This window comes from Ammospiza nelsoni, chromosome 1, assembly GCF_027579445.1.
Source record: "Ammospiza nelsoni isolate bAmmNel1 chromosome 1, bAmmNel1.pri, whole genome shotgun sequence".
NCBI classification, from domain to species: Eukaryota; Metazoa; Chordata; class Aves; order Passeriformes; family Passerellidae; genus Ammospiza; species Ammospiza nelsoni.
Window position 1 is genome coordinate 14545628 of NC_080633.1, and position 17177 is coordinate 14562804.

Sequence of the window (17177 nt, forward strand, 5' to 3'; positions counted from 1 at the left end):
TTAATCAATTACATGTCCTAAATTAGGATCCTTTAAATATGAGGCAAAACCTGTAATTTTGTTGAAAATTCCATGATAAAGACAGCGAGCAACTTGTTTGTGTTCCCAAAAAAGTGGGAACTGTGTGATGACAGCAGTAGAATCTCTCACAGCTTCCTCTGAAGCAGGTGAGGTTGGTGAGTTTGAGTTGTTGTTGCTCAGCATTGCCATGCACACTGAGGTGAGAATAGCCAAAGAGCCACCATGTCTGTGTATGAAGTCACTGGGAACAACAGTATCAGGATATAGGCTTCTCTTTTCTTGTATTAGAAAACATCTAACTTCCTCTGAAATGGAATAAATAATATAAATTTGTTTTTATGAGCAGATGCTTTCAGTTTGAGGTGGGGGAGACAATGCGCTAGCTCATCACAGGGAGTTTAGCCATTTGGGGTAGGTTGGGGGTGGGTGTAGTTGATACCTTCTGCTACCCAAATCAGCTACTGTTTGGTTTCCAAATGAGAGATTTCAGCAACATTCTTGGGAAAACTGTGTATGAGAAAAGCTTGCACTCTTAAAGACTTGAGAATTTAACTACTGGAGGTCATGGGCCAAATTGTTGTATATCTAAATGCCATAGCAACTCTAGACAGTCAGCTTGGCTTTTATTATACTTTCTTGTAATGAATGAGAAGAGAATTATTTGGATGACAGACTGATTACCTTAGGAATGGAATAATTTCCTAAATTCTGGGTCAGAACATTGACCTTTCTATTTTCTCTTATTCAAACAAATGTTATCTCTCTGTTTACTCCCCTTCTACAGATCATGCAAATGAGCTCAAAGTGACTAATTCAGCTTAATGTATTAATATTAGTTCTGAAGCTTATTGTTGCTTTTGTAGGAGCTGCTCTGTTGTTAAATACAAAGGTGACCAAATGTTTTATTTTAGATAAGTACCTTAAAAAAAAGTTGCCCAGAGTTCTATTTGGCTTATAATTTTATTTTTCCATCATGCACTCCAGCCTTTCAAGATCACAATGCTTGGAAAGGATAAAGCAATGATCTCATCCATTTCAGCACTTCACAGTTATTTCAGTTTTAAAGAGCCATACCCTCTTTTTTAAGGAGTGTGTTGTACTACTTTAACGTTAGTCTAAAATGATGGACTTTCTTGAAACAACCTCTCAAAACAGATCCAGAGGTGTTATTAAATACCGATGACACCAAAAAAAATGCAGAATTGGTTTATAATACATGTGTAGGAAAATACTTAGATACATTCATCAGTGTGTTTTCAGTCCTCTCCATCTGTGAGCTGTTGGTTCCAAACCACAGCAACGTGCAACTGTACACGGGCCATTGTTGAAAAGAGAGTTTTCACCTGAGGGAGGTGGGTTGTACAGCCTACATAAGCAAAAGGCTTTGCATACAGAGAAGCCTCTGAGCCCCAAGGCAGCAGCCAACTCTGACCTGGTTTGGATAGAAAGAGAGGAAAAGCCCATCCTTGGAGAAGTGTGTGCTATGAGGTGATAAGTAGTTTGCATTTCTCATTACCAAGCTGATGGGATGGTTGAGGACAGAGAGTGAAGTGCTGATGTGATGGAGGACTGTTGGTTACTTTAAGGAATGGAGTTTGCAGTGGAAGTAATGGATGCTGATGGAAATCTGGCAGCTCTGAGGATATTCAGAAGAGCTCAATGCCTCAGAAACCCACTAATATATTATAAAAATGGTCCTGTAAACCTCACCAACTCCAATTCCTCCCAGATTATCAATGGCCTGTGACACAGGAGTCCAGTTACCTGTGGCAGATACCTTCAGCCTCCTCCCTGGGTGGGAGGCAGATCCCATTCCATGGAGCACAAGTGGCTCTGAGTGGTACCTGTGGGTGCCTGCCCATCCCTCCTTGCTGAGGCCCACCAGGTGAAGGTCATTTCTCTGTACTTGAGCAATGCAACAGCACTGGACTTTTTGCCCTACTATGTTTGTCCTGCCAGTAAACAAAGTACTTGACTGCCTGTGAGTGTTCAACAGCATCAGGCAGCTGAACAGACACAAAAAGTGATAGTGCTGGAATGAGACGACACTGTCTATTAAGCAGCATAACATTTCTGCTCAAGGCCATTTGAATGACACACTGTTAGGGTTTAAATAACTGCCTAAATGTTGCAACATCCAGCCATGTCTAAAATTCACTGGTTCTGTAAGCTGAGCCAAAGCTTTATGGAAAAGATTTTTGCATTTGTTTATTTTAGGATGACTTTCTCAGGCATCATAGCTTTTCTTTTTTTTTCTTTTATGTGGTGCTTTTTATGTGTTTGTGCTTCAAAAAGTGAGGTACAAGAGGCTTTCAAGGGCAATACTATAGGCCTGATGTTGCATGGAAAAAAAAAGATAAAAATAACATAAAATTTAATTAATCCATTTTAATCCTGCTGGTGTTAATTCCAGTCAAAGTGCAGAAATGTGTATCTGGACATGCAGAATTGCATGGAATTACAGTGTGTCTGCTAGTATTTAAGGCCCTTGATGTTGCTATGACACTTCTATACCAATGAGTATTCTTTTGGGGCTGATTTTTCTGTTTTGTACAAAAGCTGAGCCTGTGTTTTCTGTGCTTTTCTGGATTGTGTTAGGTCTGCTGAGGCTTACCTTGTACCAGTTCCAGACTTCGGGGGACTTGGTTGTAATTTGTTCCACATCTTGTATTTCTGCCTAGTCACATCTTGATTAACAGACACACCCACCCCTTCAACAACAAAACCACAGCTCTGTAGCCCTAAATGCCATGGGAGTGAACAATCCAATTTAAAAATGAGCATTTTAAATCCATGGAAAACACTACAGCTGCTTGCCAGTCCTGCTTGTGGAAGCACAGCAGTGATCCAAAAAAGTCCACAAAGATGCTTGAGGGACAAAAGTTGGTGCTTTATTTCATCATATTCAATACAATAATTGGTGCTGAAAATGAGAGGTGGCAAATTCCATTCACAAATACATTCATCTCCAGTCGTCCTGGATCTATTTAAATGACAGGAAAAATCTGGTGTTGAGAGAGCAGCTAAGCCAAATGTACTTTAAATATTTAGGAGTCAAATGAAAATGTGCTTGATTTTCTAAAGATAACAGCTAAATAGGTCATAATATATACACTACCTGACTTGGCTGAGTATAGCTTTAATTACATGGACAAATTTGTGAAAAGTAAATAATTATATGATTTTCATAGAGGAAAGACTCCAGGAGTCCTAATAATATATTTATACATGGCTTGATAACTAAAGGCTCAGAAGGGCTGGGGTTTTTTTCTGCTTGGCTATTTTCTACTGTTTGTTGTTGTGCAGGTCTTGTCTCTATAGAAAAAAAAAAATCTTTTTATTCTGTTTAATATACTTATTTCTTATCCCTGTAGTCAAGTCCTTGACCTTCTCAAAGCCATACTAAATTCTAAATAGTCTAAGATTCTTCAGGAAACATTTTTATTGCTATAACTTTGACTATAGCATATTAATAATACCTGAAAAAATGAATAACAGACTTTATTCAAAACAAACATTGTAAAGTTTATATCAGTCTGTAAATTATGTAGAATTACTCAACATATTAGTGAGAAAGAGAAGTATTGTAATAATTCTTTCTATTATTAATCCATTTCAAGCATCTATTTTAGGATATTTTATGCAAGATATTAGGCAATATCTAATGGAGTATTGCAGTAGACAAAAACCTTAGAAGCTAAATTGCAGTTTCTCCTATCTCACAATCTCTTTCAGAGAGGAAACCAAAATTATTATTATATTAACTTTTAGGAAAGTGTATCCACAGGTAATTTCTCTTTACCTGTGCAGTTAATATCCATTTTATATATCAAATCTGCAAAGGATTTAATAAAATACCAGCAATTTTTGCTAAGGTTTAGGCTCTAGCTTTAACATTTTTTTATTTTTACCTTTTTTACCCACTAGCTTTTATCTACTGATATATTTGAAATTAAAAAATTAAGATATAAGATTTTAAAATGAAATTAAGCCATTTTAGTTAGTAAAAAAACATATTTATAGCTCACAGTGAGCACAAATACCTCAAGTAGAATTTCAGGGCTTAGTGGGGTTTTTTTTGCCATACTGAAGATTTTCCTTCTGCTGTTCCTAATAGAGAACAGAAATCATTGTTCCATTCTGCTCAGCTTCCTACATATACACCACAGAAAGGTACAGAAAAGGATGTGATTTTCTTATTACATGTTGCTTGAGTTAATACATGCACCTGTTGGCAGTTTTTAAAAGACATGCTGCTATATGTTCTGTTCACCATAGCAACATAAACACAAAGATGGAAGTAAAAATAGTTTTCAAGGACATATCCCCGAGACACTGAATGTTTTTTATCATTCTGAATTTTGATATACACAGTTACTGGATTGTCTGTCTTCTGTGCCAAGTACACTTACACATAAAGCAGGCAAGGTCATTTAATCTTATCTATTTCTAATTAGTGCTGCACTATGAGAACCACAGACTTTTGGGGGGCCGTGTGCCTGCCAAGTTCCCAGGTGAACTTGAAACTTCTTGGTTAAACACAGAGCTTAATCTAGGGGGAAAAAATTAGCGCATTTATTTTAATAAAATAGTGGAGTTTTGTAACAACTGGGAACATACTAAGGGACTTGCTCCTTTAGTTAACTATTTCTTTATCAACCCAAAGAGTTCTGTGACTGAGTAAGCACTTTTCCCAGCTTGTCCCTGTGGCTCTAGGCTGTCAGATGGGTGTGTCACTGCCACTGGCAGATCTCCTGTCACCTGAACCGGTTGGGTCTCCTGGAAAGCCCTGGATGGCCCCATGATCTCCTCTCTGTAATTCAGTGGTCTGTGCCATTCCTGAGGGATCCCTGCTGCCACCACACAGCACTACCCTGTGTGGGTACAAATGCCACAGTGCAGGGACAGAAGCTGTGTGAGCAGCTTGGGATAGGGATAGGGAAAGGGATAGGTAGGAAAAGAGAGGAGGGACCTTTGTCCCTAAAATATCTTGCCCTACACTGCTGATAATGGTCACTGCAACTTGAGGCATGAGGGTTTCATGTTCTCTTACAGATCTACTCTCTGTAACAGAACATATAACAAAAAACTTTGTTTGCATAAAATAAGAAGGTAGAAACTTTAAACTTTGCAGTCCTGGTTTTAAATTAATGCATCTTTGGGAAGAGAGCTGTGTAATTTCATCTATCTTAAAGCACAGTATTATGTCCTGAATATTGTTTAACAATGCTGAATGCACTATCATTGCCACTTAAATGTATTGTGGAAGACATGAACATACATTTATTTGTAAAACTCAGCCTTGATTGTTATTGTGGCCTTGACCACATCCTAATTTAAAAGGTCAGTGCTTGTCATACATCTCATTGCAAGCAAGGCCAGAGTTCTTATCAATCTGTTCTGTGAGGACCGAGCTGTTGCCAGCTTTGTTGGATGGCTTCAGGTTGTTATAATTGTACTTAGCCTTGTGTTGACATCAGTGTTATAATTACTGTGTTACATGTGTTCCTTGTACACATTTTTTTGCTCTGTTGAAAGATCTGAAAATTGTGCAACATTCTTTTTCTTAATTTTCTCCATTTTATGCTAAACATAAATGAACTGGGTATTTATATAGATATATGTTTAGGAATGGATTTTATTAAAATATATCTGTAGAAAAGCATAGTATGAGAACTGAGACAAAATTACCAATTTGTTTTTGAAGAGTAAAGTTACTTATTGTATAAATATTTTTTGTTCAGTTACTTTAACCAACAGCACATTGAAAAGTTATATCACTATATGGAGATTTGTGTTTTACTGAGCAAGTGAAGGGTCCAAAATGGAATATAAAAGACTTCCAAATGGAAGTCTTTATAGCATCATAACCATATATCAAGGGCATTCACAATGGTATCACTGAGGTTTTGAATGAAAAGTTTTAAAAGAACTGTTTTTTCATTAATAAGATGGTTGAATGTACCTGTCTATGTGTATATATGTTATGATATGGAATTTATGATTGCATACAAAGGGAGGATTTTTGTGTCTCATTAAAATATTTTTGGAAATGAGATAATAGATTCAATTATATGAACAGCTTATTGTAGATGTGAAAAACATTCAGACTAAATTTATGTCCTTTCCAGATTAGCTAAGTATTGCAAATCCCCTTAGTTTAACAGGGCATACCTTCAGTAAATCAGATAATGGATTTGAGATGTTTGCATTTAGACCCATCAAATTATAAATGTCATCCATTAGATGAAATTCTTTCTGAACTGCAGAGAATCCAGACCTGACTCCTCAGATCCTGTCACTCTGGCCATGCACTACAGCAGGCAGACAGGAGTGACAGCTCCTGCCTCTATTGAACCATTGGTTCCTCGGTGCATTAAAAAGAAATATCTCTGAAGTTACATTTTGATCTTAGTCCATTCATACTGCATTAGGACTTTCAGAGCCTCTGTCACTTTACTGCAGGCTTTTGTGGTAACTTCATCTCTCCACACGTGTGTGTGTGCTTTCTAGGTGATGCATTTTATTGTCCTGTATAAACCTAAACTGAGCAGCAGCTCAATCCTATCTCCACCTTTTTGGTGATTTCACCATTCTCTGTGCTGTCAAATTCTTTAATCCATTATATTTACAGCCAACTGAAAAAAGTGAAACTGTTTTCAAATAAAGAGAAGCAATTTTGATTTCATGTCTTATCTGTGATAACTACTTTCTCACATATGACATAATGTAGCTGCAAGCTTTCCAATGTTGTTGAAGTGAAACCCATGAAATTAGGAGATTGGCTGTAAAATCTTAGTTTAAATGTTTTTATTCTTTATGGGGAAGTTGATATGGGAACTTCTGAGTTTCCCTCTGGTTTGCTGTAAGCTGCTTATAACCACACAGGAGAGAATTCACAAATAAACCCTATGATTTTCAGGTAATCACTCCCTTCCATAAGCTGAGCCCTTCAATAAAATATCAAATGTCAGAAGACTCTCAATAAAGTCAAGAAAGTTAGAAATGTTGACATATGCAATAACTGAAATGCTGCTCTGTATGTGTAGCCCTTGTTTAATATAGTGGGAAATCTCTGTGGGGGTTGTTGGTTTGGACATACATATGTACAGCTTATTCATCTCTAAGAAAATTTCCCACAAGGCTGACACATGATTCTGTTTTCTCAGTTTGTTGCTTCATCTCACCATTCCTAAAGCATTTTTTCATTAGAAATGCTGTTTCTAAAGTAAAAAGTAAAGTAAAGTAAAAAATGCTGTTTCTAGAGTAAAAAGTAACCTGTTCTGAAATACACATTACTGTTACATTCAGGATTCCCTTAAATGAGTTCACAGTTATTCCTAGTCTGTACTTTCACATTCTGATTCTATCATGCAGTAATCTTCTTATAATGGGCAAATTGTATCTGTTAAATTCTGAGCTGAGACTGATGCTCTGACTGAAGTGCCTTCTCATTGACAACAAATTTCTAAAAGTTGTACACCTGTTTAAAACTTGTTGTTTCTGGCTACCTGCAGGTGCAGGACTATAGTCAGACACAAATGACAACTCTAGTTTCTAAAACTTGTCTTCTATGTGCAAAGCTTTTGGAAATCTTTTTTCTCTTGCATATATTTGTGAGCTATCTCTTTCTGCTGCAGAAATTATAATAGAAAAAAACACAAGAGATGTTTGTTTTGAGGAAAAGCAGAGATAAAAAGGCAAAACATGCTTTTAAAAGTAAGTCTGAGACAAGCTCTTTCAGTCCCAGGCTCAGACAAGGGGTTATGCTCCCTGACTTCCCCATATTTAAACTTACATATTTTGAAGAGTACTGGTAATTTTAAGGAGAAAAAAAATAACGCTCTGTTTCTTTGTAGACAAAACCTTATTAGTAAAACAACAAGAAAAGCCCATAGCTTTTCTTTGATTTTTGTGACACTTTATTTTGCAAAATGAAATCACAAAATCTGAAGAAAGTGATAGGTATCTCTACAAAAGTAAACTTTTCCATGGTCCAAAGTTTGAATCCAGCCATTCAGTCAGATATTTAATACTCTCTATTTCCAGAAAGACCATCCATTTTCACTTGCTTTTAGTATTGGCTTAAACGTTTCAAATTCTCGCCTCATCAAGATCCTACTCAGAGATACAGGAGTCCTCATTGACCACAAGAGACTTGCTGAATTTATCTATTTGATCATATTGAACCAGAAAATGTTTTCCCAGTCTTTGGGCCAACTGAAAAGTAGGATAGTTCCACTAAGGCAGAGCATCACTTGAGTGGTTTGGTGAGGTTCACAGGAGCTGCTGTGCTCCTTCCCCCCTCCAGTCCTTAGGGGGGTGTAGAACTTGGCATTAACATGGCTAGGCTAACTTACAGTCTGAAAATCTGTTCCACTGACTTAATTTAAATTACAGTGTTGTCGTACAAGCATAACCCATTCTGGATGATTCTTTGCTCATACATCTCAGAAACAGAATTTGTAGCACAGGCCACTGTTACGGGTCAGAATTTACCCTAATTATTGTGCCAGAGCTGCTTAAACTGCAGGTTAAATCAAGTATCCCTGTATTTGTACAATAGCAACTTAAATGATAGCTCTTTTGTGGGTGTTTTCCTGCTTTGTTTAAGACACTTTCATTTTGTTTTGCAGCCAAACACCAAGACATACTCACAGAGTGGCCGGCACTCCGTGTCAGTGGAGGTCCAAATGCAGCGGCAGCGGCAGGAGGAACGGGAGAGTTTCCAGCAAGCCCAGCGCCAGTACAGCTCCTTGCCCAGGTATGGGAACCCCCAAAGCTCTCTGTGCCTAGGAGCCTGCAGCTAATTTCATTTGTGGTGGAAAATGTCAGACTTTGTGCAGAAACTTTTGTTCAGCATTGATGTCAAGTGGAATGTATTCACTGTGGAAGAGGCATAGAATTTCTTAAGTGAGAGCATGTGGTAGCTGAGAATTGCTTCAGAGAATTTCTTCAGAGCTGATTTCAGGGGAATTTGATGACATTCAGCACCCAATAGAATTGAAATATTTAAACAAATCTATTCTTTGTGGGACACCATCCAGTTTAATTTTCTGCAATTACAAAAGTCTCCTGAGCATGACACGAGGTGTCCCATTTTGATATGTCAGATGATTTTTTTTCCTCTTGCCTAATTCCTTACTGGGTAGAAATTCTATCTTTGAGATGTTACTATGCAAAAAAATTAAAAGGGGAAAAAAATTTCAAGACCTCCAACAGAAAAACATGGAATGTGAAAATCACCCAGGAAACCAAAGGTCTTCAAGTCTGCATATATACATTTTTTAATAGATATAGAATGCTGAAAATTAATTGATTTTTTTGTGTAAACAAAGCTATGTTTTTTTTTAAATAGTAGGTGTTTTAAAGGACTAGTTGTTTCGGCAAAATGGCTTTTACTTGATATTTATTTTAAGAATTAATAGAAGTTTAGCCAGCTTGTGTTACAAATTAACTCTCATAGTTAAGCATTATGCAAATAGTCTTTGCATTTTGAAATATCAGCAATGGTTGAATGGAGAATAATTTACACCAGAGCTTGGTGTCAAATTGCTTTCAAATAAGGCTGTATTATTTTTCATGACTTGTGTGGAAATGGTGTGGAAAAAAAAAATGTTTTGACAAGATATGTTTTACCAGGTCTAACTCTTTTTTTACAAACAAATATAAGCCTTATAACAAAGTTATCTAGCCATGAACTCTTATCTTAGCAGTATCTTTGAAAATAAAACAGTTTCAGATTTTCAAATGCTTTAACACCTTTCAGTGTAAATTTTTTTCTGTTAAGTTTGGAAGGTGGGAAAGAGAAATGTAAATTTCCTGTGTTTTCTGAGATTGTTAGTTTTTCATCTTGAAAATCTTTATATCCTCTCTTCTTTTTATCTCTGCCTTCCTTTGGAACTGACCACACCTATTAATGTCATATTGTTTCTCCTAAGAAATTCTCTTTCAGTTATGCTAGCCTCACTCAACCATGTTAACTTATAGTTTTAAAACTATTATGCTTAAAACTTGCTTCCCCTGTTCACAATGGCTGGTAGCATTTAAAAGTTGGAATCAGTTGCAGTGCTGTTCAGTGGCAGAAATTAAAAACTCTAAGGTGAAAATTAATCTACAAGAAAATTAATCAACAAGAAATATGAAAAATAGATCATAGAACAGCTCATAGAAATACTTGTTTTGAAAAGAGTTACTGAGAACTTTACTCAAGGTGGTTTTCAACATGAGAAATGGCTAGCAATCTAGCAATACACGTTACTGTGTAATTAATGATAATTTAATGGATTAGTGTGAGCTCTCTGGGTGTTTCTGCTGTGCTGAGAGCAGACAGAACTGCAGGGCTAACGTTCAGCACTGTAAATACCACAGTACTCCTATAACAACCTGGGGCATTGAGTTCTCCAGCTTTATACACTGTTCCTACACTGTGACTGATCTTTAAAGAAATCCTACTGTTACTCTGAAAACTCAGTGTTGCAAGCATGATTTTGTAAGGATTGAAGTTTGTACACTGGCTTCATTCTTGAGCGTTGTTGCCTTTCATCCTGTGAATTCTCGAAGAGCCTCCTATTTTTTCCCCTTTGTACATTCAGATCTTTAGTACTGAAGGCAAATAAACTCTTGAGTCAATTTTAAAGGAACTTCCCAGAAAGATGGGGAAAGTGTGCCAACTAATTTTGAACAAGTACCAGAAAACAGTCAGTAAATTAAATTAGTTCAACTAGTCATCCGCTTGTCCCATGTGAAAATGTAAGAGCAAGGTTTGACTCCATGTTAATTTTGTATTACTTAAAATTTATCTTGCTCTAGATCAGGAACCTGACAGTTTCGTAGCCTACAGAGGTTCGTTCAATTTACTCTTGTTCCAGGGAGTGATAAAACATGACTCAGAAGCATTGTTGCTTTGGCAAAGTTGGATATGAGATTACCAATAACAGCTATAAAAATTTTGTAAGAATTTACATTATGTTGTAACTTTTTCTGCAATAATTCACATTCATCTTGCATAATATTTTTCATCCAGAGGCCTCAGAATCAGTTATGAAATAAGGTAGATATGGTAATTTTCAAATTATACATGTAGAAGGAAGATTGCAAAAACATTAGGTGACTTTTTACTTTTAGTAATGGTAGAAAAATTTTCCAGTTCTCCTATCTCTCCACTGCATATTCATTGGATGAGGCCACACTGTCATATGTGATGACATGAAAAACCAAGCCATATATAAACAACTAAATTATTTTCTTATTGATTTATGTCGCAATATATTTTATTTTATTGCTTGATTCTCATACTCTAATTTTAGTCTCAAAGTGGGTATCTCTTTTGCTGCAGCACAAAATTGTTTTACTTTATCACCACCAATCTTATTTTAAATTCATACAAGCATCTAGCAGTTTGATAGTAAATTAAAGTTATTTCAAAACCATAATCTGTCTTCAAAATAATGTGGTGATTTATTGTGAAAAGAGATAAGAATTTGTAATTCCTGTGTGTATTTGGCCTACTTATCTACTCCCTGGAGCCAAAAAATGAGTAAAAAATGTTATCTCTGCCTCTTCTTTTATGAAAGCTATAGCAGACTGGGAAACACTCCTTATAGCACAAAATTCCTTAGTTCTGGACATGGGAGGAAGAAACTGGAACTACCTCTCAGTAATGGGCTTTACCTTCTGACTTGTGCAGTGTTAGGGCAGGTGTTTTAAGGATCTGCCTGTTGCACTTGATTAAATAATCAAGTGTCAATTTTTCATGAGTGACTTTACAATGGCTGGCTGTTACCTGCATTTTTAGGGAGCACAGAAACACCTGTGGTCTTTCCTAGTCTGCAACTGAATTGTAACACTTTTCTTGAGAACATGAGGGTAATTGTAGCTGGATGGGTTTTCATGGCATATTCCTCCTGCAGAGGCCTAGAAATATAGTTCAGCTCTCTAGGAATTGTTCTCCCAACAAAAGAGACAAGAAATCATTTTGGGGCAGAAGAGAACTGCGACTCTAGAAAGTGACTTCTAGAGAATGCCATCTCTGGGCAAAAGCTGATGGCATGGCAGAAGCTGTTTTCTTTCCAGTGATTGTTGTCAATAACAGTCAAAAGTGAACCAGAACATTTGTCTTAAAAACCTTTTTCATTTTTCTTTTCAGGCAAAGCAGGAAAAATGCCAGTTCTGTATCTCAAGACTCCTGGGAGCAGAATTATTCCCCTGGAGAAGGATTCCAGACTGCGAAGGAAAATCCCAGATATTCTAGCTACCAGGGATCAAGGAATGGCTACATGGGGGGACATGGCTTTAATGCCAGGGTGATGCTAGAAACACAAGAACTGCTCCGTCAAGAGCAGAGGCGGAAAGAACAACAACTGAAAAAAAAAACTTCTTCTGAAGGGCCTAGCAACTATGACTCGTATAAGAAAATTCAGGACCCTAATTATGCCCCTGCTAAAGGTCCTTTCAGACAAGATGTACCGCCTTCACCATCTCAGGTAGCGAGGCTGAACAGATTGCAAACACCAGAAAAGGGAAGACCGTTCTACTCCTGAGGTGAAGAAAAGGAGGATCAACTTACCATGCAATAAGGAACATTTTCATATAAAGACTTCTATTTTGAAAACTTTTTACGCTGATGGTACTAAGGAATATATCCATTTTCTATTTCAGTGCCTTTGGAAATCTGGGCAAAGCATTGGTGGGCCTTACGTCTTTGCCGTTCTGTCCCAAGTGTTGAATCCATGGAAGGGCATTCCACCATTTGACAATCATAGTGGATGTGAGCAGCGCTGTCCCTGCCTTCCTAGTTCTGTAGCCCAGTCCAGTAGCTGTCAATGGCTTTTTGCTAGGATTTGTTGTAATGTGTTTTACTTTGCAGTGACTTATTACACCATAAAACGTGGCATAAAATTAATGAATTTGAGGTTGAAGGAAGCATTGACATGTCCTGTATTATTTCTCTCGGTTCAGAAGGAGGTGTACATATCGCTCTTGAGTGGATAAGGCTGAGCTCTACTCTGAATTGCAGTTGGAGTTCTGATACGTTTTATGGTGGAGTCATCACCAGTCTTTGTTGATCAATATTTAAGTGTCTATATGCTGAAAAACTATCCTTCTTCTATTATGCACATACGCACTCTTTTTTTTCTCTCTCTCCCCACTCTGAGCTTATTAGAAAAGTCTTTATCCTGACTCATGAGGAAAACAATATTAAGCTTTCAGTTATCCTGAGAATCCTGTTCCAATTGCCTTATAATCTTAATGCACAGTTCATTACAAATGAAATAACTGGAGAGAGATTATTTATACAGACACAGGGAAGCCTTTGATAAGTATATTTCACTATTTTATTAAAGATGGGAAATTATGAACACACATGCAATTGAGTTCTGCTTTGCTTTGCTTCTAAATTAATTTGGTCATATGACATTTGTATCTGGGAAAAGAACTAGGGAGGGTGTCGTGTCAGCTCATCTAGTACACAGTAGTCTTTGGACAAATTTTGGAGATAGCTCCAAGTAAGAGCAGAGGAAATCAAAGTTTTTCTTTTGATCAAATACCTGTAAAGAGAACAATTCCCTCTTTTTAGGCATTGTGAATCTTTGTGGACAATTTCCTTTGTGCTTCCATATACCATATTGTTACATCATGATGCTACATTAAAAAGAAACCTTTAAGTACATGAATGAGAGATAAATGGAGAAAAGCTGTTACACATCATCCTGAAAACATGTCAGTATCCAAAAATTACTAAGAAAATGATTGCTCTAGCAGAGAGTAATATTTGAATGTGCATATGGGATATGAGAATTTCTTTTGCAGCAGCTGTTTTTCTGTTTGTTGGTCTGAACTTCATGTATTGTAAAAAATATAGCTGGGTTGCTGAAGTGCCTGCAAATCCTGATGTGAAAAGGCTTGAGAATGGATCTCAGCATATTGTGTAAAAAAAGGAGAGAAAGCAACAAAAAAAATCATGTATTGCGTGATTAAAAAAAAAAACCTATTTTTTTTTACTGGCACATTTTATTTTTGCGCCAACTCATTTCTAGAATGTATGTGAAATATCAGCACACATATCTGTGTCTTTTATGCCTGTTTGTTAACAGTTTTTGTTGTTAATAATGTACTCCATGTTTAAAAGTTTTCACTGTAAGCACAGTGACGTTGGATGACAGTAGCTTTTTTACACAGAATTTACAAAACTGTGTAAAATGGCTTTCCTTGTACATATGAAATTTAGAATAAAAGGCTGTTTCCATCCTTGTCTTGGTATTGCCTGTAGACCCCTATGAAAACTGCTGCAGATATTGAGTTCAAAAAATTCCCAACAGATGTTGTTTTATACTATTCCTAATGGTTTGTGTGTGTGTGTGTGTATGTGATGAGAAGAGAAGAGAAGAGAAGAGAAGAGAAGAGAAGAGAAGAGAAGAGAAGAGAAGAGAAGAGAAGAGAAGAGAAGAGAAGAGAAGAGAAGAGAAGAGAAGAGAAGAGAAGAGAAGAGAAGAGAAGAGAAGAGAAGAGAAGAGAAGAGAAGAGAAGAGAAGAGGGAAGGAAAGGAAAAAAAGAAAAGAAAAGAAAAGAAAAGAAAAGAAAAGAAAAGAAAAGAAAAGAAAAGAAAAGAAAAGAAAAGAAAAGAAAAGAAAAGAAAAGAAAAGAAAAGAAAAGAAAAGAAAAGAAAAGAAAAGAAAAGAAAAGAAAAGAAAAGAAAAGAATATATAGCCCATCTGAGCACCTGAAGGCTGTCCTCAGAGGCAAAACCCACATTGTTTAATGTGTTGTGTTATTTTAGGGCACACCTATGACATTTAAGAGGCATATTTTTAAGACTAACCTCAGTGGCAAAAATCTTCTTTTCTGTAGCATGGAATCCTTTGCCCAAGGACAGCACTGTCAGAAGGACACCCACTGCAATCTGGCCAAATACAGGCGGGTGTTCGGAAACCCCTCTGCATTTTTTTCTGTGTTTTGGGGTCTGATGGGAGCCCTTCACAGGAATGTTGGCATGGTGGAAAATGACAGAAGGCAGATTTATGAATAAAGCAATATTTACAGTGCCAATAATCCTCTATTTCCCCCATTAGTATTGGAGCTGAGTCTGGTTTTCTCCTTCTTCCCCTCATTTTTCATTTTGTTGGTTACTGCAGGAATGTCAATCATGATTCTGTGCATGCATGACATCAAGGTGTTGCCATGGCAATAACAGTGTCAAATTATTCACTGTGACTTTAGTGTGGGATCTCAAGGGGAAGAGCAACAGGAGCTGTAGGGTGGACAGGCAGCTTTCAGTGCCCAAATAAAGTCAAGGCAGGATTTTCCAAAAGACTTAAATTGTAGTGTCTTGCATTTGGGCATGGGGAAATAATTGCATTTGCAGTTTTGCAGGCCTTGCTGTCTCATCTCCTGACTGCATTCCCAGATTACATAGTTTGGCATTTCTGCAGATTTATTTGCACTGGCAAATAATTGCAAGCGCTATAACAATGCATCCACAGGAATAGAAAACAGGTTGAAGTCCTTTTCAAAACAAGGCCTTTGATAAACTGTTGTAGGAAAAAGGGCATGTGTTTGGAAAAGTATGAAGTACAGGATGTTTTATGTGTGAGGATGGCATATGTTAAAGTTTACTCTCCTATGAAACTCCTCTTCAAGGTGTTAACAATTTACCATAATTAGATGTGTTCATGAAAGAAGGCAGATGTTCTCTTTGGGCTGTGTCTGTGTTATGTTAGTAAAGAATAAGGTCTTTTTCTGGCTTTGTCACCCTGTCTTCTTCCTGACATAGTGTAGACAGGATTTCTAATATTAACTCCCATAAGTTGCAAAGGGTGATAAGGAAGTGGGAGGGAGATATTTTAATAGAAAATGACCTTTAGTTCTGCCTAGTGAATAGATTCAAAAGTTAATTGAGCTAACCACATTACTGCAGTAATTTGTTTGTGGATGCATTACCATTATGAGATTAAGTCTGTAACATTGGTATATTTGAGAATGGTCACAGGACAGACTGTAAGGGAGCTCACAACATCGAGGAGTGGGTGTACAGCTTGCTCTGCTGAAACCCTGAGAAAACCATCTGCAAAGCCTCCTGCATTTTATCAAAATAATTTGTTAATCCTATTGAAATTCCTTGGGAAAGTTTAATATTACTAATGCAGAATACTGCAGCCTTTCTCAAAAAACCTATTTCCCCTCTTCTTATGGGCCTCCTTGGAAGCATGAGTGCAACCCTAGTGAGTTATTGCATAGGCCAGATAGTTTAATGCATGCTTTGAGAACTCTGCCATCAAAAACAGTGAAAAATGGCGTAGAGCCCAGCTGAAAATGGCTGGAAAGTACAATTGCCATTTACTGCTGGCAAACAGCTGGAAGAGCAACAAAACAAAATTTAAGCCCATCATGACTGCAGATATGTGGCCATGACTGTAGATATAAGGCCTGCCTTTCAAAGCTGTGCTGATGTTTCAGTCACGTTCTCTCTGTTAATGAGTATCTGTAGCACTGCATTTATCTGTTCTGGGTATTTTGAGAAGGGGAGGGTTTGGCCAGACAAGGAAGAGATGTGCCAGATTAGCAGTGTTGGCTAAACATAGGATATTCTTGAGTAATTCAAGCCTTTGAACTTGGGTTGTTGAGACTTAAAGTGAATTTGGCTATTGCATGTCCTGGCTTGCAAGACTGTTTTCAAAATATTTCCTAATTCTATTTGCTGTGCCTGACTGTTTCTACATCTTTCTCTCCCAAGTCCTCAGTCTAGTTAATAATAAGCATTGTAAGGAATCTGTCAGGAATGCAAATGCAGAAAAAGACCTCATCTATTTATTATGCTGCTGTTGTGCCATTCCATCCTCGCCTTCCAGACTCAATTTAAAATTTGACTTTAGCATGGCAGAGGAAGGGTGAGGGTCAGAAATCCACAATGGGGGCTGATTTTGTGAAAGTAGGGTTTGTGTGTGTGCATGTGTGTACATGGGAGAGGCACAGACTGGGTTAATTTGCCTTTAATTCATGTCCCTCTTCAAAAAATAACTTGTAGCATTTCTTCACTGTTTTTCCTATCTGTGCAGAAAGCAGCTATGATTTGATGCACATGGTCATTGTTTCATGCCTCCTTGTAATCTCTTCTAATTTGTATCAGCATCACACTCGTTTACATCTGCTGATTAATT

At 37.2% G+C, this 17177-nt stretch overlaps 1 protein-coding gene across 11 annotated transcripts in view; it reads left to right on the top strand.

Annotated features, from left to right (window-relative positions):
- The window catches only part of PARD3 (par-3 family cell polarity regulator), a 444327-nt gene extending 430056 nt beyond the window's left edge, over positions 1-14271 (top strand). For all 11 annotated transcript variants that reach the window (XM_059493593.1, XM_059493627.1, XM_059493600.1 and 8 more), the window contains 2 exons: positions 8658-8785; positions 12170-14271. In XM_059493593.1, the coding sequence (XP_059349576.1) occupies positions 8658-8785; positions 12170-12563 (522 nt within the window). In that variant the 3' untranslated portion in view covers positions 12564-14271. The remainder of the gene's footprint in view (positions 1-8657; positions 8786-12169) is intronic.
- Positions 14272-17177: the final 2906 nt, after the last annotated feature.